Source organism: Anarrhichthys ocellatus, unplaced genomic scaffold, assembly GCF_004355925.1.
Source record: "Anarrhichthys ocellatus isolate YVR2014 unplaced genomic scaffold, GSC_Weel_1.0 scaffold49, whole genome shotgun sequence".
Taxonomy (NCBI): Eukaryota; Metazoa; Chordata; class Actinopteri; order Perciformes; family Anarhichadidae; genus Anarrhichthys; species Anarrhichthys ocellatus.
The window spans coordinates 1,936,791-1,963,405 of NW_022280079.1; the positions used below are offsets into that span (position 1 = coordinate 1,936,791).

The following is a 26,615-nucleotide window of genomic DNA, read 5'->3' on the forward strand; positions in this document are numbered from 1 at the left end:
GTCTCCCATCATCCGAGTCATCAAAAACAGCAATTATATGGCACCTCTTTCTCGATCACGCACCATCATTTGGCGCAATACTCCTCGGAGTGCACACAGTGTGGGTTCCCTTCCACCTGTTTACTCCTCTGTTCCTGTCTCCGATCATTCTACACCCCCCCCACCCCCATCCAATCCGACTTGTCACGATCCTTTCAATCATTCACCCAGTCTCCCAAATCTGCGTACCCTCCCCTCCCATCCTACAACTCCATCACTATCGCTGCTGATTCCCTCTCCTCCTCTCAGCTCCCGTCTCCTTTCAGGTGTTGCAGCTTTGACCTTGACAGAAATCAGTAGTCATCACATGCAGAGACCTTATAAAAATGTTAATGATGACCGGTGGAGGCAGAGAAATGGGAGTGGGGCTCATCGTACCGCCCAATGAGCCAAATCAATCTGGCGAGAGGCCTGCAGGGCTTTCCTAGAAGGCCAAACGGTGGAGCGGTCTGATGATGTCCCCGCTCTCTCCTCTCCTGGCTGTGGCTGGCATGGTTACCACCAGCCACACTGGGAGGATTTAATGGAGATAATGGCTGGTTATGTAGCACTGATACTGTCATCAGTGGTGTTTTTTCTTCTTTTCTCCTCTCCACGCTGAAATTATATTCTCTGTGTTACAACAACTCCTCCGCTGTCTCATTCCAGCCAGCTGTGTCTTAGAGGTTTGATCTTCAAAAAGTGTTGTCTCCGAACAGACTGGAGACGATCTGGATTCTGCTGCAAAACGCTACACTGACATATTACCACCTCTAAGTTGTATTAGACTTTACCATCATTCTTGCTTTGTTAAAGAAAACAACAGCCCGAACAGATTCAATTGTCCGGACAATAACCCTGCGCATGACGGTATGCTTCGTAATTAATAGACAATGCATATAGTCCAAATCAATGTAATTAACACAATGAGAAGAATAAACTCACAAGAACCAGTCACATATATTTATACGACAACAAAGCAACAAATCAATCCAGCAACACTGCAGCGCTAGAGCACGAGCCATTCATATTACTCATAAAAACTATACGAGTAGTAACGCTACTGCAGATGTAAAAAAACTAAAGCAGTGAACTTACCAAAGCTGCCTTCACTTAAAGACAAAGTCCATCCTCCTTTCTTTGTTAACAAAGTCAGTAACTCCTAAATCCGTTTCTCCTCCTTCAGCCATTGAGTGTTAAAAAACAAAGCAGGGAAAAAAAATTATAATCTACACCAAGCAAAACGCTAAAAATGTCATAACTTCTCTTACATATGTTTCAACCTGAACTCTTCCTAAACACTAACATCTGCTAGCTAGCTTTCTGTTTGACAAAAGTCACGCTGGCCCACTGACCAATCACAGCGCACGTTAATGCAGACGTACTTAGGAGGCTACCTCGGTACCACTGGCACGTCAAAGAATACGCCCAACATGTCAAACTAAAGATCTGATTGGTTGAAGACTATGACAATCAACAATATCGTCCCCATGCACTTAAACTGCAAAGTCTACCTAGAGGGCATCGGGCCTCTCTCTTTACATTGAGACATAGAGGCTGAATCTGATTGGATAAAAGCTCTCCTTAAAACAAGCTGTGCTGGAAGCAGAGCAACAGAGGAAGACAGGAGCTGTGCAATGAGAAAATAAGCTGATGTTTAATGTTTAAAGCTAATAATTATTAAATGATAAAAAGCTATAACTTTGTGATTCTGTTTAGGCCAGCAGAGAAGGCTTAGCTGGCCCTGACGGCCCACTACTGCCTTCAGGTCCGTGTGCGGGGTTAACGACAGGGTTAAAAGCAACTACTTAACCTCCCCCGGTTCTTTGCAACGTTGATTCTGTACCATATGTCGTGGCTTCAAGTGCAGTAGCTGCTATATGAAGAACAATCAACAACCACACACAGGCACACACTGCCCCACGCTTTTGTTTTATTACTCAATCTGGCTCCATTACAGCGCGTCTCCTGTTGTGGAAGCCATCTGAAGGTCTTCTTCAAATCTCTCTACCTCATCAGACGCCGCTTCCACATGACGGCCGAGCCCAGCAATTCACCGTCATCCCAACAGTCCGCTGCACAACATTTAGCCGACGCTCTGCTCCGGCGGCCGTCTCTGCCATTACTCCCCTCGCTGTTCTCACTTTACAGCTGGAGCGTGGTGGCCTACCGTTGTTATTAGGAGAGCAGCAGGACACAGTGTTAACGAGGCCCTGTTTGCACTTCTCCTGGTACAGTGTGGTAAGACTTCAGGCTTTTGAATTGGACAGACATTATTTTAAATAGGCTGTATGATAGATGATTTGGGACATGGGAGCAGTAACGATTAAATCGATCAACAGGAAACTATAATCATGACCGTCATTCTTCTGTCAACATACTCAGGTTTCAGCATCTCCTCTGTGAGGATTTGATGATTGTAAAAAAATTGAAATTCAATATCTTTGGGTTTGGACTGTAGGTGAAACTATACTGTCTTACATTTATAGACTAAAGTGTGCAGTCAGTTGATTCTCAGTGGAATCCAGTAGAAGATAAAGTAACACAATCTCAAACTGTTTCATCAAAGAATGTATATATGTCTATTGATTCGTCTTCCACAAGCCCAGAAACTAAGTTTACAAATAAGAACGACTGCAGCGAGTCTCCCTTCAGACTTAAAGAAAGACATATTGATTTAACTGCTCAATGTTTTTAGTTTTTTTGATAAAGCTGGTCCTGTATCTTTTACGGTTTGCTGTTTATGAAATAATTGTATTGGCCTGGTTTAGAAAGAAAATTGTGTTTCCCATGGTGGTCTGTATACTGCTTCAGAGTTAACTCTGGTTTGTAATCAGTGTAATCAGTGAAAAACAAAGTGTGAAAAAAAAGAACTCAAACACGGACATAATTTACCAGACTAGTTTAAATATAGCTCATTTCTGGATACAATTTGCATTAGGGATGACGCATCCTTTTATTTTTATATGTACAGGTAAATTCTAACTTTATACAGTAAATATGTGTTCAAATGTAATTTTTGTTTTTGGCGTGGAACCTGAATATATCCAGTTGTTTGAAGGAGATGTTTTCATAGCAATAAAATAGATATTATAGAGGGAATTACGACCCTTTAACTTCCCAAACACCAGCTCAAAATGTTTATTGTTTTAGTTTTAGTTTTTGACCGCATAATTAAATTGTGTATATGAGAATTGTGAAGTTTCACTGATATTTGTATTGTCTACTAAATTTCTGGTATCGTGACATCCCTAATTTGGACTAGTGCCAACATTTAAAGGTGCTCTGTTCAAATTCAGAGCATTAATATAACAGCAAACTGCTATTGTCTATACAAAGATATAGTGGAGTGATGTCTACCTGAGAAGAGAATGAAGTCACTCTCCCTCTGTGTGTGTTGTTATCCGAGCTTCTCTGTGCTTTGTTTACGTAGCCGGTCCGGCCGAACGTGCCTTTTAGTTATTTCATCTAAGTCCCACTGGCTAGCTTATCCCCGCTCAGGTTAACACTGTTAGCACCGTTTCCTTTGTTTGCACTGTTCGTTAGCTGTTAGCATCGTTAGCTGTTAGCCGCCGACTCAGCCGTTGCCATGTTGAGAGCTGTGTGAAGTCAATCCCTCAATCTTAGATATGCTATGAATTTGATTTAACACACTCACAAAAAAAAATTGAATAATTAAATTCAGATTTCAGGTATTTAAATAGGGATTCAAATTATTGGCACAAAATATCAGTCGTCTCCTGCTGCATCTCCAAACTCCAGTATCCGTAGCAGCCTGCTGGTTGAGCCCTGACACAGAGGGAAGTAGCTTCAGTGGCGCATTCATCAGTGAATGCGTCGAAGAGGTCTGTTTGTGTACAGGCTGGAGCTGCAGACTGAGAAGACATACATCATGCCAAGATGACAGATCTGCCACTTATGTGACTCAGTGTCATGTTGTGATATTACACCAGAGGGATGTTTACCATAATTATGGACACGACCGCGATGCAGCGCCATGCAAAGCCCCCAAGGTGGATCACCTGCACGCCTCACACCCGCTCCACAAGGTCAACTGGGAAATGGTACAAATGATCCCGGGGATTTCCTGAATGCAATTCATTACTGTTAGACACTCATTAATGTGCTGCTGTAAACTAATACGTGCACAATCACAAAAACAGGTTGGGCTGGAAGATGCCACGAGGTAAAAGACATTTAAAAAAAAAAGCAAATGAGATCCATGCGCCTGCGAAAATCAAACAGCCGCGCACGTATTTTACTTTGACGAGCGCTTTTACGTCACTCCGCAAACAAAATGTAGTCTTGCGAAGCTTAAACCCGCTCGCTCGCGAGTCTTTTACCTGCTCGCTCGCGAGCAGTTTTTCTTTTTGACAGTAAGTGGGCGGACCCAGTCGCCATTGTATCTCTACATCTAATTGGTTACAATCCTGGTCTTGGGATAAACCGGATATCACTCTGACACAGACGCTAGTTCTGATAGAGGTGGTTTTCAATCCGCCACTAAACACTACTCCACTACATCTCAGGATGTTCTACATTTGTCTGACAGGTTTTGTAAACTTTTCAGACTGTAGATGCTGATGAAATACAAATTATGTTAATAGAGTTGTTAAATACAATAATTTAAAATGTGTTAAAGTCAAGTTGCTCAGATTGGTTTAAATTCACTCCATCATTCTATTACAGACAATGTGTGTTTGATACTCAAACCTCTTGTGACAAACAGCTCAAAGAAACTCTTTGATCTTAATTGATTAAAACATGATGTGATCATATTTAATCATGCTGTTGTGTTTACAGAGGAGATATAATATAGTATGAGCAACAATTTGGACCTGCTCAAAGATCTGGAGCCAAGATTAGGGACCACTGTTTGTATATTAACTGTTAAATCACTTAGTAAGTAATTAGTGGATGAAAAAGTATTCCGATCCTTCACTGCAGTAAACGTACTAATACCATACTGAGGAAACAATAATCCACTACGAGTAAAATACCTGCATTCAAAACCTTAGTCAATGTTATTATCAGCAAAATCTACTTTAAGTGCAGAAAGTAAAAGTACCCGTGCAGTAAAATGTACATTATTTTCCCCTGACATGTAGTGCAATCTGAAAATCTCCCCCTAGCGTCTGCGTCAGAGTGATATCCGGTTTATCCAAAGATGAGGATTGTAACCAATTAGATGTAGAAATACAATGGAGACTGGGTCCGCCCACTTACTGTCAAAAAGAAAAACAGGTTAAAGTTTCGCGAGCGGGTTTAAGCTTCGCGAGACGACATTTTGCTCGCGGAGTGACGTAAAAGCGCTCGTCAAAGTAAAATACGTGCACGGCTGTTTGATTTTCGCGCGCGCATAGATCTCATTTGCGCTCTCGGATTTTGACAGTGATTTGCCTTCATACGTTCTCCTTTTGCTGACGAGTTCTTTTTATTATTACCTGGTTCAGACATCCTCAGTGTGTAAATGAGGAGCTCTGTGATAGCTGGAGTCACTCGGAGGTTAGCAGTGACGCGTTCGTCGCAGTCGACTGGCTCGACTTATGGTCTGTTTGACTCTAAATGGACCATAATGTACTAAATGAACATCATGCTGTATTGAAGAAGACTTGAAACTAGAGATTGAGACCATAAACTCATGTTTACAATGTTTACTGAGGTAATAAATCAAGAGAGAAGTAGAGTCATTTTCTCATAGACTTCTATACAACAGAGGAGGCGCCCCCTGATGGTCTGACGTTAGCGCTGTTAGCTCCGTTATTTAGCAGAACTTTCCGCCGGCTGCTAACAGCTAACGTTCACTAGATCACAATGTAGCATTATCAGGTGCACGAGAGTGTATCACCACAGATCTGTAGTAGTTTGCACATTTCAGTACCGATCAGCCGGAATGTAAGGATAGGTTAGCAAGTGACACCCGTTGTTGTTGCTCCTGTGTTAAATGAGCAGATAAATGATTTGATAATGTGATATCAGATCAGTGCATATGCTTATTCCTCAATAACCAATCCATACCTATGGGTATTGCAACATACGCGTTAGAGAGAATGCAGGTTTAAGTCACTTTGGCATCGGCTTCACTTTTCAGAACCGGATATCTGCTACGGTTACCAGAGATGTGTACGGTGATTCTACGTCACTCCTCCGCAGTCCAAACATGGTCACTTCTGCACCACTGGTTGCAAAAAACAAGATTGCGACAGCCAAAATGCCAAACTCAGGACTTCAAAATGGAACGTGATCTACAAGAAGCAAGATCCTTGTCACCTGCATGTGTGTGCGTATATATATATATATATATATATATATATATAGTATATGTGTATGTACAGTATATGTGTATGTGTGTTTCTCCCATTTGTTTAAATCAAAGATAGACACGTGCAATGAAAAGGAAGTGTGAATAAGGCTGCGTCTACATCTTATTCATAACTATTCCCTGTCGCGGTCTGGTAACAATGTGACCTGACAGTCGTGCTGTGAGGGCGAGTGACAGGGAGAGCAGACATCACATCTGTTTCTGTAGCTCGTCCTCTCCCTCTCATCTCCATCACACTCCACTTTGCGTTCACCTGAGCTGACGCCTCTCCCCAAACACCAATCAAGTCACTGTTTATCTTGGCCTTCCCGTTCCTGCATCCCATCGCCGTCCACAGGCTGTCTCAGGTGAAGAGATGTACTTATCGTCATGACAACGCCAGCGAATTGCAATCTGAGTGTTTAAAAATACAAGTCGCATGTGGGTCACATGCCTCAACGTGAGGATTTCCCTGATGTGGCCCAGAGCAACGTGCACTAAAGTGACGGGAGGCATTCCTCGGTTTACACCAGCAGAAATAGGGGGGGGGGGGGGGGAATTACGGCGAGTGGTTATCATGTCGACAGGAGGCGGTCCCTTGCTATAAAAAGTCAGTACTGTGTTACTTTACATAATTCCAGTCACTTTGCATTTTCCACTGTGCTCCTCCAGACTTAAGGGAGCGACATCGCTGAGGCAGGTTTAAAGAGGCGCGTCCAACCTGCAGCGCCAACAGCTCCGCAGCATCATTTTAGACCCCGCGGCTTGACACGACACCGGCACGCCAAATCCATCTGGACTTCTTTATTCTGATGTCATTTGGCGGCTAACGACAGCAGACCTACTTATCCTATGATTAGTCTTTCTGGCAATGTTTTGAGGGTAGCAAAGCAATGACAAGTGTGACTTGTCGTCATCTGTGGGCTTCACATAGGAAAATTGGATCTTAAATCCTAATCCAAACTAAGAATCTACATCGATGTTAGCAGCTCTGTGAGAGTTGTTAAGAAAACCATATTGTATAAACGACTCTACAAAATTTTGTGCCGATCCATCAAAAAGTTTTGGAGATATTTTCCTCTGGAGCACCCAACATTATCATCCCTAGGGATGGAACAATAAAGCATTTTATGCCAGATCGCCAAAGGAAACGCTCACAATAAGTTGCAGCTGTAACAACAACCCGATGCATCAACCGACAGAAGAGTTAGCAGCCTCCATGTTGCCTCATGTTGCATCATGGACACGTGCAGCTTTAATGTCCATGCATCAGTTAGTTCAGCTGTAAAGTTGTCAGTTGTGTGTCGGCAGAGAGAAAGAGATGGAGAGAGAGAGTGTGTGTGACGATGAGCATGAAGTTATCAGTAACATCATTTGTTGGTAAAAAAATGCTTCAACTCCTCGGCAGACCCAAGCTAAGTTCCTGTGTCTTGCATGCCAGCCACCTGCTGATTAAAGTGATGGGGTTTAGCCCCGAAGTTAGGAACAAGCTCAGGCGCACTTAAGGCGGGCTGACCTTTTAGGGTGGATCAGCTATTTTTTATTTTAAATGTTAAACTGATAGCACAGTTGTACGGTTAATAATTAACATCCCTATTACAAACTATGCTCGTTTGGTATCAGGAAAGCACAATGTTAGCAACAGCATCATTATTTAATTAGTTACAGCCAGAATATATTATTCTCAGGTTTATATTTATCCCAGTAATCACTTTGTCATGAGTGTTTCTTGAGAGGAAAATCACAGTTTTAAACCGTGTTATGTTTTCCGATGGAAATGGTAGATGTCAGGCTCGTTTGAAGCACAGAACAGGCAGCCGCACTTTCTTGCTTCCAAACTTTTTCCCTGCTCGCCTCCAGTTGTGCGTTTTGATTATAATTTATGCATTATGAATATGTTGATGTGAAACACTCAGTGCTCTTCGTGTGGAACGCTGAAAATATGTGGAGCGTGCAATGCAAACTACTGAGCCACAGGAAGATTTTAAAGGCACCCATGTGACCATAAAGAGGCACATTGTTGACTTTGGTTCAAGATTATTTGCATTATTTGGCATGAACCAAAAACATGATTCCACTTCATGCTAAAGTAGAAATGCAGATGCTGTAACGGGTGTAGTTAGGACCCAGGAGCAGTACGACAACACCAGGACTGATATGATTTGAGTTCTTTATTTGTAACACACGACAGGCAGAAGATTCTCGAAGAATCCGACAGGTTTCTCGTGGTCAAGGACAGAAGGGCTGAGTAAGTTACCAAGACAGAGGCAAGGCGAGGTAGTCCGGGACAGGCAGGGTCGGCAACAGGGAATCGGTCCATGGGTGAGTGCGGGAAAGTTGAGCATGAATGCAAAGAACGATCTGGCAGTGTGGCAGTGTGTGTGAGGCAGGGGTTTAAATAGTGAAGAGGCAGAGTAAGCAGGTGAGAGTGATGAGCTGAAGAGGTGAGTGTGACTGGCAGGTGCACTGAATGAACTAATTAGGTGAGTGAAAGGTGGATAGAAGTGACAGAGCTGTGACAGATGCATCTTATTCAACACTATCCTTGCTGTGCATCGGATGGTGAATGTTCGGAAAGCAGCATCCATTATGGAAATATGCAATTGTAATCTCAGTTACCGGATTGGTTATGAGCACAACAGTAATTATGCGATGGTTCCATCAATGTGATCGCACAGCAACCTTTAATGTCAGACCAAACAGTGCGTTCTTCTTTGGCCACTGACACTCAAGCAGTGTGTTGGCTGTCAGGTTACCAGCTGTTTATCCCTGATGAGCCTTTACAGGGAATGACCATCCTGCAGTTCTAACAAGTTCTAATGTCCTATGTGGCTCATCAGACTATTTTAAAGGGATCTCTGCATTAGAATCTGGGGGTGTGAAGTTTGAAAGATGCAGGTATTTACCAGGCAGAGCTTGGCCCCTACTAGGCACTAAAAGTTTTATTTCTGCATCTGCTGCTTTGACTCTTAAAAGTCCCCTAACGTTATGTAAGTGCAATATTGGGTTGCTGGAGTCTCCTTATATGTACAAACGTGTGTTACAGCGTTTCCACCCTCCGCTGGGCCTAAGCATTGCGAATGTATTTTTAAATGTATTGTTAACATGTTTTCAAACTACAGTTACAGTGAGGCGGCTCTGTTGGAAACAGATACACCAGACCACAGACACCTGTTGGTTAAAATGTGAATGCACTATAGACCGCTTCAACGGAACTCCATTGCTAGGCAAAACGTTGGGTCCATGTCTACTTTGTTTTGTCTAATACTGGAATTAATGTATTAGGCTCAATGTTTCAGGTTAAACTTAAATGATAAAACTCATCAAACCCGACACTCAGTAATGGTCAGCCTCACGTGACAGAATGGAAATGATGATAAATGATGTAAAAAGTGTTTCGTCTCTCCAGCTCTCTCTTTAATTGTAATAAAAGTTATTGAGGGAAACATCAGATCATGAAAAGACAAATCTTTTTAATAAATGAAGAAGGTTGTTTGTGGTTGTTGTTCAGACTACAATGAACATATATTTAAACCAGATGGTGAATCAGAAAACTAATCAAATATAAAGCGTGAGTTTAATCTGTGATCTGTCTTCACTATGGTATAGTGTGATCTGTCTTCACCTCCTCCATCCTCGATCCCCCGAGCAGAAATAACAGCTTTGGGACGGCCGTCAATATGGCAGAGCAGAACAACTTCCGGTTGAAGCGAGGATTGAGGAATTAACAAATAAGAGACTTGGGATGTACCCCATGTGTCTGTGTGTGTCTCTGTGTGGCTCCGCCCCGGTCTCCTCCCGGCTCCCTCCTGATTGCACTCATTCTACTCACCTGCCCAGTCCACCTAGCTGCCTTTAATATATCCCCCAACAGTATATCTATCCCAGTTCCTCATACACTCGCTGCCAGATCATTGTCGTTTCACCTGCTCGGTATCCTGCCTGTTCGCGGCTGCTCAGTGTGTTTCATTCTGAGTTCTGTTATTCTCACCTTGTCGTCCTTTGCCTGCAGTTTGGTCCATCCTCCCGGTTCCCGAGTCTACCTGCCCTGCCCTGCCTCGCCCTGCCTGGTTTTCACCCTCATGCCCTTGGATTCCATGTTAAGTTTCCCTTTGTGTTCACGTTTCATTAAAACCGCTTTTTCCACCACACCACCCTGTGACATCGCAGGCATCAAAGTCTCAAGCTCAATTGATCCAGAGCCACAGAATACATTCTATCAGGCAGTAACCTCCAGTTCTGACGAGTGAAGCCAATGCGGAAGTGTATACTCTGCTTTCTCTCTACTGACCATCAGGGGGCGACTCTTCTGGTTGCAAAAAGAAGTCAGATTGTATGGATGTCTATGGGTACCTCCCAAGCCTCTTAATTGCATCCCCGGTTCCCTCACTTGTGTCCTTTCCTTGCATCTTAGTTCCTCCCCTCAGGGATGCATGGAGAGATGCAAGGAAACCATGCGAGGAGAGAGAAAACCATGAAATATTTTTTAAGAGACATGAGACATTCTTTCCTCAGTTGCATCACGTGAAGCGACGTCTGTTTCTGATGACGGTGGCCGCTGATCCATTCCAGAAACCCAATAGTGACTACGTCCACTTTTTAGATACAGTCTATGCGTTATACAAGTGGAGTGCCTTTTTAAAACAATATTGTTTTAATATTTTATTGAGAAATTGATTATTGAGAAAACTGCTGCTCTGTTTTCAATCGTCAAATTTAAATTACTCAACAAAACTAGCCCCTTCTTTGTAAATTAAAAAACTGATTTTTGGGAAACGAGGATCATAATACTAAAGTGTAATCGTCTGTATGGAATGAGTGACAGTTGAGCTAAGATAGTGAAGCAGTGCTCTCGCTCAACCGCTAGCTTGTGTTGTAAAGTAGTACAGTGTTACTCACTGTTATGGGCTTTTAGTCATGTTCTGGGGTAGGAAACAAAAGCAATCGGCAGTACTTGTGACTGTAGTGGAGACCACCGGGTCTAATATAACAGCTAATCTGGCTTCCTTGTAGCCTGATGTGCTTGCTCTGCTGCCTATTTTTAGTACGGACCAGTCATTCATTCATTGAAAAGAATAATACTTCTCTGACCTCACACTTTCAACGCTTTTACTTCAGATTAACTAAAGACGAGTGCACTTAAAAGTTAGTTTCTCTCTGAGGCTTTCTTACCTGCATTCCTTGTCCATGTGACAACCCTTCGCGGCGGCTAAACTGCAGCTGCACTGAAGCTGTGGGGATTTCCCCACATTACAGATATGGAGCGTATTCATCTCACACTGGTGTCAGCCTGCTGGCAGTGATTTAATGAGCCAATTAACAGGAGTCGCACAGATTAGGAGCAATTCAAATGAAAAATGATTCCTTAATCGGGTTGAACCTACTGAGCAAGCTCATCTCCCTCACTGGAATGAATGGGGAGCGGTTACTGTGGAGGAAGACCACTGGACTGTCTATACAATCTGATACCTATAGAGATGATGCACATCTGAGTTGACACTTTTCGCTTGCTTTTTTTCTGGGCTTTCAACCACATCTAATAGTCTTCATTAGCATGCTGGCTAAAGTGTAACCTGATACCAAGTGGTCAACCACATAACATAACATCCCCTGAAGACCACATGATACGGTTAAAAGCACTGAAAAAGCCAGTAAGTGGACCCTTGATTGGTAGTTATTTTGTCATATTTAGTATTACCACTTTTAAATCATCAACTCATTAGTAAACAAAAGAAAACATGTAAAGTGTAGAATATAGTTAACAGACTGTCTTCATCATGATACAAGAGCAAACAGCATGCCTTTCCCAGAGCTGCATTGTATTAAATAAAAACTCAAAATGAAAGTTTGAACTAAATATGAACTCAAAGACCATTTACTAGTTTTCTGACGCATCTCACATTAAGTATTAACTTTAAGGAATTTAAATGTCTGGATTCTGACAGAAATGGCTTGAAAATAGGACAGCTGGTTGATTTGGGTTACGGTGTACTAACTAACTACGTTGTACTAAAACGAACTAACTGGAGTTGTAGGGTTATTGTTTTATTGTTGATGCAACGAAGCTAACCTTTTTTCCCTGATTCCACTCTGTGCTAAGCTATGCTATCTCTGCTGTCTTTAGGCTACATGAAAGGTAGAATGTAAATCCCCTTTCACTTTGTTATTATTTTATTATTATATCGTTCCAAACCAATTAGTAGCGGGTGATGTATATCCCATAGTTTTCCGTTGACATGGAAGTTGCTTTAGTGGCTGCTAGGAGTAGTTAAGTGTGTTATGTCAGTGGAAGATATATGCATATTTAACAATTGTTTAAGATTTCTGTAAGACTTACAAAGATCTGTACTGCGTTGGCCTCATCCAATTGTTTTTCCATTTTCTATCTATTCCTACTGAGCTCTGATTGGCTCAGTTGTTTTTCCAACCAGGGAAACAACTGTTAATGAGCACAACTACTGACCTACTTAAATCACTGAAAACATCTGAGCTGTGGGCAGCGATACAGATGTCTGGAGCCATGCTAGGCTACAGAACGCATAGAAAGAATATAAATATTCTCATTGGCTGTGGGTTTAATTTCAAACTGTGATTGAAACATTAATTTACGTTAGAACATTTTAAAAGGACAGGCACCATTGTACAGGTCAAAGTCAACTCCAGAGGAGAAACCCAGAACTTTTCTTTTCCAATGCCGTCTCACAGTATGAATTATCAGCGACCTATATTCTCACTGATGTCGGAGACAAATGGGAGACATGTGCAGTGCCTAAAGCATTACAGGGCCTTGATGGGACCAAAGCAATCCAAGTGGTCTGAGAGTCTGGGCGATTACACACCGGTCCACATAATAGAAGCCCATTATGTGAGGCCAGAGAGGAATGACAGGGTTGGCGATGTCACCCAGCAGATTAATGAGCTCGCCATCCAGTTCGAGGACACCGCCACCACCAAAACATTTACCAGAGAGTGACCTGTAAAGAGAGATGTCAATAGACTGGACACTTAAACATACTGTTAGAATGTGATGGTGCTTTTATCACATATCAAAATGAAAAATAGAAACACCATTTTATAGATTAACTGTCTTCACATAATCCGACAGGTGTTTTTTATTCAGCAGTTTAATATCAGATGTACTTACTGCTGGTCATTTTTTTGGATTGCTTTGCTTCCATTCTTATTCTTATGCACACACAAAGGGATGAGTAGAGGAGACTCAGCGCAGGCAGAGGCGTGTGTCCACTGTGCACACCAGTCCATGCTGCATACTAACCGGGAGGTGTTCCTGCACTTGTTGCAGGTTGACTCGCACCCTCCTCGCCCCTTTCCCTTCCTCAAAGCTCCGAATATTTGTATTTGAGACAGCCTGAATAGCAAATGTAGCTACTGTAGCTGTCTATCTGTCACCCATCATTTGCCATCTGTCAACTGCCGATCGGTCATCAGTAGGGTTGGGTACTGTTCACATTGGAACCAGTATCGTTACCCAACGCTACCTTTGTCTCGTACTTTACACTCTTTGTAATAACACAAATGTAATTTGACTTACAATAACATAAGAAAATAAGTCCAAACCTCTCAATTTAAACATTATTGTCATGTTATTCATTTAGAAAATTGTACACGCACAAAATAAAATGCCTTTCTACCTCCCTCTTCCCTCCCATAATTTCTGCCTCAGAGAAACATTTATCAATCTGCCATTTCCTTGTGACTGTCATGAGACTCTCCTGTGAAGAAAAGTGGACACAGTGATTTAGCTCTGAAATGGACAGTTAATGGTGTTCTCGGGGCAATCTGTCACTCTGTGTACTTGTCGAGGCTGTCTCAATCATTGACACGTCTGACCTGAACTGGCGCATCGGCATGTCGAGTCTTTCACAGGGAAGTGATCCGATGTGTTTTGTAGCACTGATCACGGTGAGTGGTCTTTAGATCACCGTGAGAAGCTCACTCGCACATTCATACCCATTCCCCCATTACCCACCACCTCAACACACACATTATAAGAGCATACAAAAAGCAAACCAGATACAGAATGGCTGATGTGCTTAGAAAGTTTTCATTCTTGTTCATGTAATCGTAGTATTAGACGCATCTTTCAGTATAAAGCTTAGTTTATACTCGCTGTAGTGAAGCCTGCGCGCGCCAGAAAATGTCAGCGCTTGGTCTTGGCGCTTGATTGTGCACCTCTGAAATTTTGAAAATTGGTGCGCGCGATCATGTGACTGTGACAATTCACTGATAAAAGCACTATTAACATGTCTACGGATTATACAAAGAAGGCCAGTTCACTTTTAAATGCTTTAGAAAAAGGAGGTCTTAAAAATGTACATTTGAGTAAATATTTTGCAGCCAAATCAAATTGTTTACAGAACATTTAACCTTAGTTTCTTTATAATGCATTTAATACTTGACTTGTTTCTTTACTGGGCTTGTACAAAGGCAATAAAGTAGTCCATGAATTTGAGATATGAGTTTACGATAATTACAATCCCTCCTCGTCACAGTGGAGGTTCATGGCTTTTTGGCGGTTACACCTACAGTCTATGGGCTATCTCTGGGATACACTCGTCTTCTTGATTCTTCACATTTCATTTAGTGTATGTTTGTTTTGGAAAATAATGCAGCTCACAGCACACAGAGTATAAACGCCTCTGTTCATGCTCTGAGCTTGCGCACCATCTGCAGAGGCTCGTGCTACGGTGCCAAGCGCGAGTTTAACCAAAGCATAATCCAATCCAACATCAAACTACAACTTTAGAAATGACTCTGTAGAGTTAAACCAATGCCTCTCTGACTGGCAGACCAGGGTGGTGGTTCCCATTTTTAAAAGGGGGGACCAAATGCCCCATTGGTGGGGTACACACTGCTCAGCCTTATTTGATTAGCACATTTCAACAACAAGGCAAATCAAAGTGCTTCACATTAAACCATTAAAAGCATCAAAACACAAGGCAAAAGAAAAGGAGATTTAAAAACAATTAAGAAACATTAAAACACTAAAAAGCAGTGTAAGAAATAAAATACAGTAGTAAAATGCAGAAATGCAGGAAATTGATTAATAATTGATTGAATCTGGTTCAATTAAAGGCAGCAGCAAACAGAAAAGTCTTCAATCTTGATTTAAAGGAGCTGAGGGTCTCAGCAGACCTGCAGCTTTCTGGACTTTGTTCCAGATATGTGGAGCAGAAGAACTGAACGCTGCTTCTCCATGTTTAGTTCTGACTCTGGGAACAGAAAGCAGACCGGTCCCAGACGACCTAAGGGGTCGGGATGGTTCATAAGGTAGCAGCAGATCAGAGATGTATTTTGGCCCTAAACCATTCAGTGCTTTATAAACCAACAGCAGGATCCATCCATCCATCCATTTTCCACCGCTTATCTGGGGTCGGGTCGCGGTGGCAGCAGGCCAAGCAGGCCGACCCAGACCTCCCTCTCACCAGCAACATGTTCCAGCTCATTCTGGGGGATCCCGAGGTGTTCCCAGGCCAGCTGGGAGATGTAATCTCTCCAGCGTGTTCTGGGTCTTCCCCGGGGTCTCTTCCCAGTTGGACGTGCCTGGAAAACCTCCAGTGGGAGGCGTCCAGGAGGCATCCTAATTAGATGCCCGAACCACCTCAGCTGACTCCTTTCGACGCGAAGGAGTAGCGGCTCGACTCCAAGTTCCCTCCTGATGACCGAGCTCCTTACCCTATCTCTAATGCTGAGCCCGGCCACCCTACGGAGGAAACTCATTTCGGCCGCTTGTAGCCGCGACCTTGTCCTTTCGGTCACGACCCAGAGTTCGTGACCATAGGTGAGGGTAGGAACGTAGACCGAGTGGTAAATTGAGAGCTTTGCCTTCCGGCTCAGCTCCCTCTTCACCAAGACGGTCCGGTGCAGCGCCTGCTTTACTGCTGCAGCCGCACCGATCTGCCTGTCAATCTCCCGCTCCATCTTACCCTCACTCGTGAACAAGACCCCGAGATACTTGAACTCCTTCGCTTGAGGTAGGCACTCCGTCCCCACCTGGAGGGAGCAATCCACCGGTTTCCGGCAGAGCACCATGGCCTCAGATTTGGAGGTGCTAACTCTCATCCCCGCCGCTTCACACTCGGCTGCAAACCGCCCCAGTGAATGCTGGAGGTCATGATCCGAGGAGGCTAACAGGACCACATCATCTGCAAACAGCAGAGAGGCGATCCCGAGACCCCCGAAACTGACGTTCTCCGCCCCCAGATATACCTAGATATCCTGTCCGTGAAAATCACGAACAGGACCGGTGACAAAGGGCAGTCCTGGCGGAGGCCAACACCCACCGGGAACGTGTCTGACTTATTGCCGAGAATGCGGACACAGCTCCTACTGCAGTCGTACAGAGACCGGATCGCCCGTTTTAACGGGTCCGGCACCTCATACTCCCGCAGCACCCCCCACAAGACCCCCCGAGGGACCCGGTCGAAAGACTTCTTCAAGTCCACAAAGCACATGTAGACTGGTTGGGCAAACTCCCAGAGCCCCTCCAGTAGTCTTGCGAGGGTAAAGAGCTGGTCCACTGTTCCACGGCCGGGACGGAATCCGCATTGCTCCTCTTGAATCTGAGGTTCGACAAGCGGTCGGAGCCTCCTTTCCAGCACCCTGGCATAAGCCTTCCCCGGGAGGCTGAGTAGTGTGATACCCCGGTAATTCGAGCACACTCTCCGGTCCCCCTATTTGAGGATGGGAACCACCACCCCGGTCTGCCATTCCATGGGCACTGGTACTGACCCCCATGCGACATTGAAGAGGCGTGTCAGCCAGGACAGCCCAACTATGTCCAGCGCTTTCAACATCTCAGGGCGGATCTCATCCACCCCCGGCGCCTTGCCACCAAGGAGCTTTTTAACTACCTCAGCGACCTCTGCCAGGGATATGGGTGAGCCTCCCCCTAGGTCCTCAGGCGCTGCCTCCTCTGCAGAGGACATGTTGGTCGGGTTTAGGAGTTCCTCAAAGTGCTCTTTCCACCGCCCGACGATGTCCTCCGTCCGGATTAGCAGTTCCCCCCCCCTGCTGAGAACAGCCTGGGGTAAGCCCTGCTTTCCCTTCCTGAGCCGTCGGATGGTTTGCCAGAACCTCCTTGAGGCCAACCGAAAGTCCTTCTCCATGGCCTCCCTGAACTCCTCCCATGCCCGAGTTTTAGCATTCGCGACCACCGCAGCTGCAGCCCTTCTGGCCTGCCGGTACCTGTCAGCTGCTTCAGGAGACCCCTGGGCCAACCAGGCCTTGAAGGTCTCCTTCTTCATCATGACGGCTTCCCTCACCTCTGGTGTCCACCACCGGGTTCTTGGGTTGCCGCCACGACAGGCACCGATGACCTTCCGGCCACAGCTCCGAGCGGCGCGTCCACAATAGAGGCTTTGAACATGGTCCACTCGGATTCCGTGTCCCCAACCTCCCTCGGGATGTGTGAGAAGTTCTTCCGGAGGTGGGAGTTAAAGACCTCCCGGACAGGGTCCTCCGCCAGACGTTCCCAGTTTACCCTCACTACACGTTTGGGTTTGCCGGGTCTTTCCAACCGGTTCCCCTGCAATCTGATCCAACTCACCACCAGGTAGTGATCAGTTGACAGCTCTGCTCCTCTCTTCACCCGAGTGTCCAAGACATATGGCCGCAAATCAAATGATATGATTACAAAGTCGATCATTGATCTCCGGCCTAAGGTGTTCTGGTACCAGGTACACTTATGAGCCACCACCAACAGCAGGATTTTAAAGTCAATTCTTTGTTGGACAGGAAGCCAGTGCAAAGACCTCAGAACTGGAGTGATGTGATCCACTTTCTTGGTCATAGTGAGGACTCGAGCTGCAGTGTTCTGATTGACTTTTTCAAATCCTGTTGAGACATAAACCCTCTATTCCTTGATGTATTCTTCAGGTGATAGTAGGCTGATTTTATAATTGTCTTGATATGGCTGTTCAGGTTGAGGTCTGAATCCAGAGATGTAACGCTTTGTCACAACCTCAGTTTGGACATTTGTGTGCAAGGAGATTGCACTCTCAAAGAAAACACAGGAATGATCATAGAGTGCAACATCAGTCACAGCAACATTAGAAATGTTTACACCTTTGGTGATGATTAGGTCCAGAGTGTGCCCCCTGTTGTGGGTGGGTCCTGTCACATGATGAGTCAGATAGTTATCAAGGACACCACATAGTTCTATAGACCCTCTGTCCTGGGGATTATCAACATGGATATTAAAATCGCCAACAATAACAACACAGTCAAAATCAATACAGATTATAGACAGCAGTTCAGTAAACTCATCAAAGAAGGTTGCACAGTATTTAGGCGGTCTGTAAATGTTTAGGAATAAAGCTCGAGTGGAATTCAGAGCCACATATTCAAAAGAACTAAAATGACCAAAGGACATTTGCTTGCATTGAAGAGAATCGTTAAATAAAATAGCACCTCCACCTCCTTTCTTATGTGCTCTTGTTCACTCATGAAACTGAAGCTCTGAGGTGTTGATTCAATAAGAACAGCTGCACTGTTATCTTGGTCTAACCAAGTTTCAGTTAAAAACTAAAAGTCCAGTTTGTGCCTAACAATAAAATCATTGATTAAAAATGTTTTTCCTGACAGAGACCTGACATTTAATAAAGCTAAGTTTAATGTGTTTAAAGCTTTATTTGCCCAATTTATTTGGACAGGCTGACGAGGAATGAATGTTAAGTTTGATGCGTTTGCAGATTTACTATTGTTTCTTCGCAGCCTCACCTTTCTTTTTCTATAAACTATCAGGACAGGAGTTGAGAAGGCTAGCTGCATACAGGGCCCCGACGTCTCCTGGAGAGAGTCATTGTGTCATTAGCCTTGTAGTCTGGACCCAGAAGATATCAATTATTGCCTTTATCAGGTAGGGGAGACAGAGGATGGTTGTGCAGCCGTAGTGGAGGTGGGGGACGGGCAGGGCACTTTAACTTCGCCGATTGTGTCAAAACTGTTCCCATACCTCCAGTTCTAGCCGCTGCCGCCTCCAAGCTGCAGCGGGTTCCAGTTCCAGTGGGCGTAGTGGGTTATGCAAATTGACACATTTTTGTAAGTGACGACGTCGATTACGCCGACAACACGCCCCAGCCCTAGTTTACATTGGAGTTAGTTGAAAACCTGGGGCCTCTTACCAAGCGTCGGTATTTGACAAGCTGGGAGTAACAAGGGGTTTGGCCACTAGTTGAAACTTAGCCTGTATGCTGTTTTGTGCCAAGCAGGTAGTGTACAATGGGTTTATCAGAGCTTTTATGACGAAAACAGCTGCTGAAAATGAGTTGGATGTATGCTGTGATAGTCAACCAAACACCTGTGGTGGTCTTAAAACCAAAACAATGAGTTGAAAATGCTAAAAATGCTCTGTAGAGCTGAGTGGAACTGTGATCTGGTGATAATTATCTGTGGGTCATTTGACACAAGCATCCCTTGAAAGGACTTTTTTCTCACCTTTTATTTTTTTTGCAGGACCCATGCACATTTTGATAGTTTGTTTATTGGATGAAATCCAAAGTGGCAGAAATGAGGAAAACAACTTCTCTTTCTTTGTTTCGTCTCTCCCACAACCAGGAGACTACTTGGCCTACTTGGCCAGTGCAGAACTATAATTCAGATCACATTTGCTTCCTTTGATCTCCTTTAACATTTACAATGAGAACCACCACCAACAGCAACAAGCACGTTGCAACTAATGGAAAACCCTGAAATTGAGTTGTGCATAAACAGGGTTCCCATGCATCCTGGAAAACCAGGAAAACAGTCGGCCAATTTGTATTCAATGATTAAGACATGTACTTTAATATGAATAAGGTGCAGAGTGCATTTATAAAAAACATTAAAATAGAGTTTTTTATTTTTTTTTTAATTCCCACGCGAGGATCCCCACCGACCCCCCTACAAAGGTCAGAGCTAAGCCCAGAATGTCTCAAATAGTAAAACGCCCACACCCCCAAGTCCCGTCACATGGTAGCAATGCATTCAGGGTGACATTACACAACGTTGCTTTCTTCTCAACTCGTTTTAATTGTTGAATTGTGTTAAATTCGTTAGCATGTTTGGTTCAGTTGCTGAAGTTGATGCGTTTGCTTGCTTGCTTACATCTGCAGGTGTGTTTGCATTATTCCATGATCAATTTGTCATAACTTCTCAGCATAAAGAGAGGATTTCATAGATAAGTTATAGCCATAGACTGCATGTCTTTTAAATCAGACTTCCACAGCAAGAAACATATGAGTATATGGCGCTATCCCTGTCTGTCATACCAGCTTAGATCATCACTGAAAATGTCCTGGAATAATGATCTCCAGAAAAAGAATGGGAGCCCTGATAAGCCATGTGCAAAATGTTGCTCAATAACAATAGGAGTCTGAGGACTAAAGTGACATCATCTCCAGAGCTGACATATTTTATGAACGTGATCCGTCCTCTCTTTCCTCCTCCCAACTGGGTCACCTTTGTTCAGGTGAAAGTGATGAGTCACTGCCTGTTCTCAGTAGTCCTCTGATGATGTTATCTAACACACCTTTACTGCTGTTCTTCTGGGCCACTTGCAGTAGCTCAGATGAGACATGTTACCGTGAGAGAAACATTGAAAAGTACATCCTCTTTCGGGCCGGAGCATGGATCTGTTGTCTAATTGCGGTGGTGGTGGCGTTTTTGCCTCCCTGCCAACATCTCCGAGATTAGCTCTGATGGGTCAGCAGGAGTGCACCGATACATTTAGATTTCGATTTACTTCTGCTTGTGTGATCGTTAGAGGGAGGGATGTCTTTGAACAGCGTCCTCTGATTTCCTGATTTGTGACAGAGCCGTTCATCCATGAAACAGCCCGATGATGGTGGACGGATCCCAAAGAGCAGATGCTCAGAAGCGGTGTCTGTCAAAATAATGCTTATCGTAACAACAACAACACATTACCATTCTGTTTGTTGACAATCTCTCTGAATGCTGACATCATGCAGCATTCAGAGATGTCCAAAGAAACAAGTCTTTCAACCCTGGTCCTGTTTGATCCAATGGAAATAAGAAACAGTGTGTTGTATCCAGGCAACAGGTTTGTTGCCAGGTGACAGATACAGAGGTCCTGAGACCAGAGACTGCGTGCAACAATTCCACATGAATAAGACAAGACAGAGCATCAGTCACCTCCTGCAACTCACACATTTTCTTTACCATTAAAGCAAACGTTACGCGTCTGTTTGCCATCATATGAACAGTGAGCTTGCTTCTCCGTTAACGGTTACAAATGCTGCAACAAACACTGTACGTGAGATGAAGTGACCGTAAAACTCGATTGCAGGAAACTGATCGCAAACCTTTATCAGCACGCCTAATTGCCGCATGGAATCATGATGTACACACTGGCGACTTACTAGAGAAGACATAACTGCCAGCATATGTAAAAAAAACACAAAAAAAACAGCCATAAGAGGTGAGATTATTGTTAAACACGTTTCTGCCAGAACGCCAGGCCTTTCATGTGGCAGCCATGAGCAGAGATAATGATTTCCAAGGCACTCCGGCTGACAAATCCACCACCACCATTAAAGGCTTCCATTCTACCCCGGAGCTGTGTGGGGAGACTGTGTACTTTCACTTTGATTTATATGCAGCTGCTTTAGTGTGTGTGTGTGTGTGTGTGTGTGTGTGTGTGAGGGGGGGGGGGGAGGGGTGTTTACTGAGGTCTGTTTAGCCAAATATAACACTCAGTTTGTAAAGCAAATATTGGGTGTTAAACCGTATGCTAGTTTACTGTTCCTGGTGTGCATGGAACATGAAAACTGCACTTATCCATATTTTTTAACAAAGGATCACATAACTCCACATAATTGTGTGTAATGGGAAAGATACCCAGTAGTGACAAAACGCCAGAAAGCTCGTTCTTTTGGATTTTACTCGGCTTTCATTAAGCAAAAAGCAAGTTCTGACAAGTCCATTGTATGTTGTCTGCCCAGCACCAAAGAAAAGAAAGACAATGTTAGCAACTAGCTGGCGAAGAAATCTGATGTTTAGAAGCCTAAGTCCCAGTTCATTTTCTCAGGAGTTGGTTGAGACCAAACAAGAGTGAATGTTGGATAATATTTCATCAGGTCACCAGAAACACGACTCCAAATACGCAACTGTTTGCTAACACGTCAGCCGCAACAACTGGGTGTTATGTCACATGTTGTGTTTACGTGTTTCTCTGTGCCCAAAAACATGTGTTGATGCAGCTTTAACGGTGCTTTAAATGACAGTGTTAATTTAGCCGCAAACAGCTATCATCTATGTGAAGATTTAGTGAAGTAATGTCTAACCGAGCAGAGAACGAAGTCACTCTTCCTCTGTGTGTTGTTATCCGAGCTTCTCCTGGCTTTGTTGACGTAGCCGAACGTAGTTCTTTGTTGATTTGTGCTTTTAGTGCATGTGAGCGTGCCCCACTGGTGCCGGCGGTTACAGCTGAAGCATAGCGCCCACCCTCCAGTTCTCTGTCGCATAAACATTGTTAGCTCTGCAAGCACTGTTAGCGCTGTTTGCACTGTTAGCTGCGAGCCACCAGCTCAGCCGTCGCCATGCTGAGACGTTGAGGCACTAGAAATGCTGCCATTCTCGTATATTTTGATCTTTTTTCCGAGAACGTTTGATGGTAAGAACCGTGTTGCTAAGCTAACATAACTTAATGTAGTCTTTTTATCCATGCACAGTGAAATTCCCCAATTGCTCATGAACTTAACACAACTAACTAAAATAACTTGGTTTTAACTATCCTTGTAATTAGTGCTAAATGACATAGTTCATGCCAGGAAAGTATCATGTAATGATTCGAAAATAATGGCCTGTAAACAAAACGGTTATGAATAATTTTTCCTGATATAAAGATGGGCATTTTTGTGTTTTTGTTGTTTGCAGCCCTCTTTAAATGGAACACTGAACATGGACACGTTTCAGAACACCATCAAGGACAAAAACATTCATCCATATTTGACTCCTTGTTTTATCAAAGAACACCACAGCCATGTACACACACCATGCCACCACCATAATCAGACATTTGCTGCCACCCATTTGTCAAGTCTGATAAATGCAAGAATAAATACATTCAAAAAGATGGAGACACTGTGCAAATCTGTCTCCCCCGAGAAAAGCCTGTTTCTTAAATCAGAACCACTGGTGGATGTTTAACGCATCTGAAAGTGACTGGAATTGCACAAAATACTCTATGAGCGATTGGTACATTTGATCAATGCAAGTGTTTGAGGAGTAGTGGACGGGGATATACCTACAGTATATGGATACATGAAAAACCTCATCACCACCTGTTGGCCTTCAAAAGAAGCATCTTTTCAGCCATAGCTTTTGGTTTCCTTGGCCCAGTTTTGCCTCCGTCCCAACACAGTAATTGGTTTGAATTGGTGCTCACAGTAACAGCATTAAAAGAATTTATGAAATATCTTCAACTGCACTTTATTTATGGTCCCAGTTTCTCTTGATAATCTACCAAACCCAGTAAACAGTGTTTGGTTTGTCCATTCTGGGCTACCGTAGAAACAAAGCGGTGCAACATGGTGGACTCTGTGAAGACCCGCTCCTAGATACGAGGGGCTCATTCTAAACTAATAATACGATTCTTAGTTTAAGGTGAATATACTCAAAATGAAAACAGTTATGAATAAAGTATTCCATTTCTGATAATAGATCCTCCTAAATTGTACCCAAAGGAACTTTAAGTGATATTTTTGTAAGTTTATTTATCTCTCTTATGTGGCTTAATTTCTGAATTGATTTTGATATCACAGTACATATTTGTATATACCGTTTGTATATTGTGTATAGCACCTTCCATCACATGCTTCTTCTGGTATACAGTGTATTTACTAACAGATTAAACTACTTCTTGTATTGTATCCTTTCATTTACTTGTATGGGATCAATACTTTATCTAAACATCAGGCACTTGGTCCTCGTGATAGTGTGTGTCTGCCATCTAGTGGACAAACGTCTGAGAAACCAACGTGATTCTCTGCGATACTCAGCCCAACCATCCTGAACTGCTGAAAAACACTCAGCTTTCAGGGACTGATTCTGTATCACAATGCTTCTGGAATTAATCTACAGTGAAAAACCCCAGTGAGCAATCATTGGAATTTGAGGCAATTGTACTTCAGTCACCTTTATTTATGCTGCACACAAATTATTTTAATAAATCCAGATTTCATTCTATCCTAATGAAACCTTGTAAAAAAAAAAAAAACTAAAAAAAAAAAACTATATTTGAGAACTAACAAGAGTGCGTCACTGTTACTCCAATAAGCTTCAACAACATAGGTGCGTTTTTGATTAGTAAAAACTTGATTGAATGGCAAACAACATTTGTATCTCAAATCACTGTTTACATGTGCTGTAACCTACAAATCCATGCTGTACCGAACGAAACCAATATTACTTTTAACATAAGCTGTCCTTTTATTGCTATGGGAAAAAAAGAAAAAGGGACACTCCGGTGAGATTCTGTACTTGGTAGAGAATGTACTTATGCAGTGTGGTGTTGTACTTTTAATCCTAAATGTCCTTGTTCAAACCTCCCAGAGTTCAGACAGCAGGCATCCCTCAAAAGACCTCCAGGTCTGCAGAGTTGTAGACCACCGCTGCCGTCTCCTCAGTGCCCACAGCAGCTTCCTCCTGACCCTCCTCTTCCTCTTCCTCTTCAGCAGCGTCCTCTAATGACTCCAAGGCCTCATTAGTGTCACTGGCGAAAGTCTCCCTGGAGACATCGTCGTGCTCCTGCAGGTTCAGTGTGCCGATGGCCTGCTTCATCTTCTTGGCCACCATGTGCCGCCTCCTCTTATGGGCGGCCTTCTTGCTCTTGTAATCTTTCTGGTTTTCCTCAGAAAATATCTTCCGGACCTGGGACTTGCTGATGCTGGGTGTGTTCTTCAGCAGGTTGAGATACACCCCACCAGGCGTCCTTCGCCTGCTGCCGTCCATGGTGTATACACCACCGCTTTCCTCCAGTGTGGCCGTCTCTCCGAGCAGCTCTATGGCTTTTTTCTTTCCGATGATTTTGACAATGCGCTCTATCAGGTCTTTCTTTGGCTCTTGCAGCCTGTGTGCTATCTCGTCCGTCACCTTATCTTCGGGGTCGTCCTCTGTGATCTCATACCGGCCCTTGATGTCCATCTCCGCCCGGGGGCCCAGTCTCTCTTTAGCTGGCCTCTTCCTCTTGGCATCAGCTCCTGTCCTCTCCTGCGAGTCCCGGCCCTTCATGTACTCCTCCAGCTGAGCGTCCAGCATGCTCACTTCTCCATCATTATTCGCCTGTCTCTCCTGCTCCCTCTCCTTCTCCATTATCTTACGGGCCAGAACAAAGTTATACGTCTCCACGTTTCTGCTGGACATGCTCACTTCACCTTCCATGCCAAATATGCCCAGCTCTGCAGCGACGGCATCCTGGCACTGCTCCTGGACCACAGAGCCCCAAATGTTGTTCACCTTGCGGCCTCCAGGCGCGCCGGGGACGGGCATGCGGGTCGGCTCCGACCGGGTGGTGCAGGCAGGCCGCTGGGGGACGTTGGATACTTTCTGCCGCTTCCGGCGCCAAACAGTCGCCTCCTCGTCCGACGAGTCTGGGTCACTGTCGCTGGACTCCACCGTCCTACCAGTGCTGCGGTAGGCAGCGGCAGAATGCTGGGCAGCGGCTCTGTCGTGGAAGGACTGCCCGCTGAAAGCTGGAGGAACCTGGGGTCGAGCTTGCGCTGCGGCGGCGGTTCCCATCTCAGTTTCCGAGCTGGACTCAGAAATCTCCCCATCTTCCAGATCACCTTCCATTAGATCTCCGCCACCAGCCATTTCTTTTCTGGAAGCCACACCACAGATAATTGCTTTGACTGCTGGTTTAATGCATCAGCTAAAGTTTAGGCTACGAATTAGCAACAATAGCTAACACAACCATTAGTTAGAAGCTAGCGATGCTACGGAACTTAATATTAAACCCGACAAAGAATCAAACTACTCTCAGTTAAAACAGAAATGCATTCATATATGTGGCACGTTAGGTGGTAACGTTAGCTGACTCTGTGCTTTGCATGAAATTGTACTTCAGTCTTGCTTGGCTCTTCCACTCACTGTGAACAGCTATGATGAGGTTGACAATCTTGAGACCCGCTGGAGAGAATTCGCGCTAGACTAAAGCCACCCTTCCGCCTTCCAACTGTCACACCCTTTCAAAATAAACCTGACCACTGGGTCACTTTCTTCAAACAACAACACAAAACAAAGTCAAGTATATTTATATATATATATATATTATATT

The 26,615-nt window shown here is 44.0% G+C and overlaps 1 protein-coding gene across 1 annotated transcript; it reads right to left on the bottom strand.

The window, feature by feature from the left end:
- Positions 1 to 22,240: 22,240 nt before the first annotated feature.
- On the bottom strand, positions 22,241 to 26,476 carry phax (phosphorylated adaptor for RNA export). Its single transcript, XM_031869863.1, has 2 exons — positions 26,429 to 26,476; positions 22,241 to 26,159 (listed from the first exon to the last, which is right to left on the bottom strand). Exon 2 carries the CDS (start codon positions 26,150 to 26,152, stop codon positions 24,914 to 24,916), a length of 1,239 nt encoding a protein of 412 aa, XP_031725723.1. The 5' UTR covers positions 26,153 to 26,159; positions 26,429 to 26,476; the 3' UTR covers positions 22,241 to 24,913.
- Between the last annotated feature and the right edge of the window lie 139 nt (positions 26,477 to 26,615).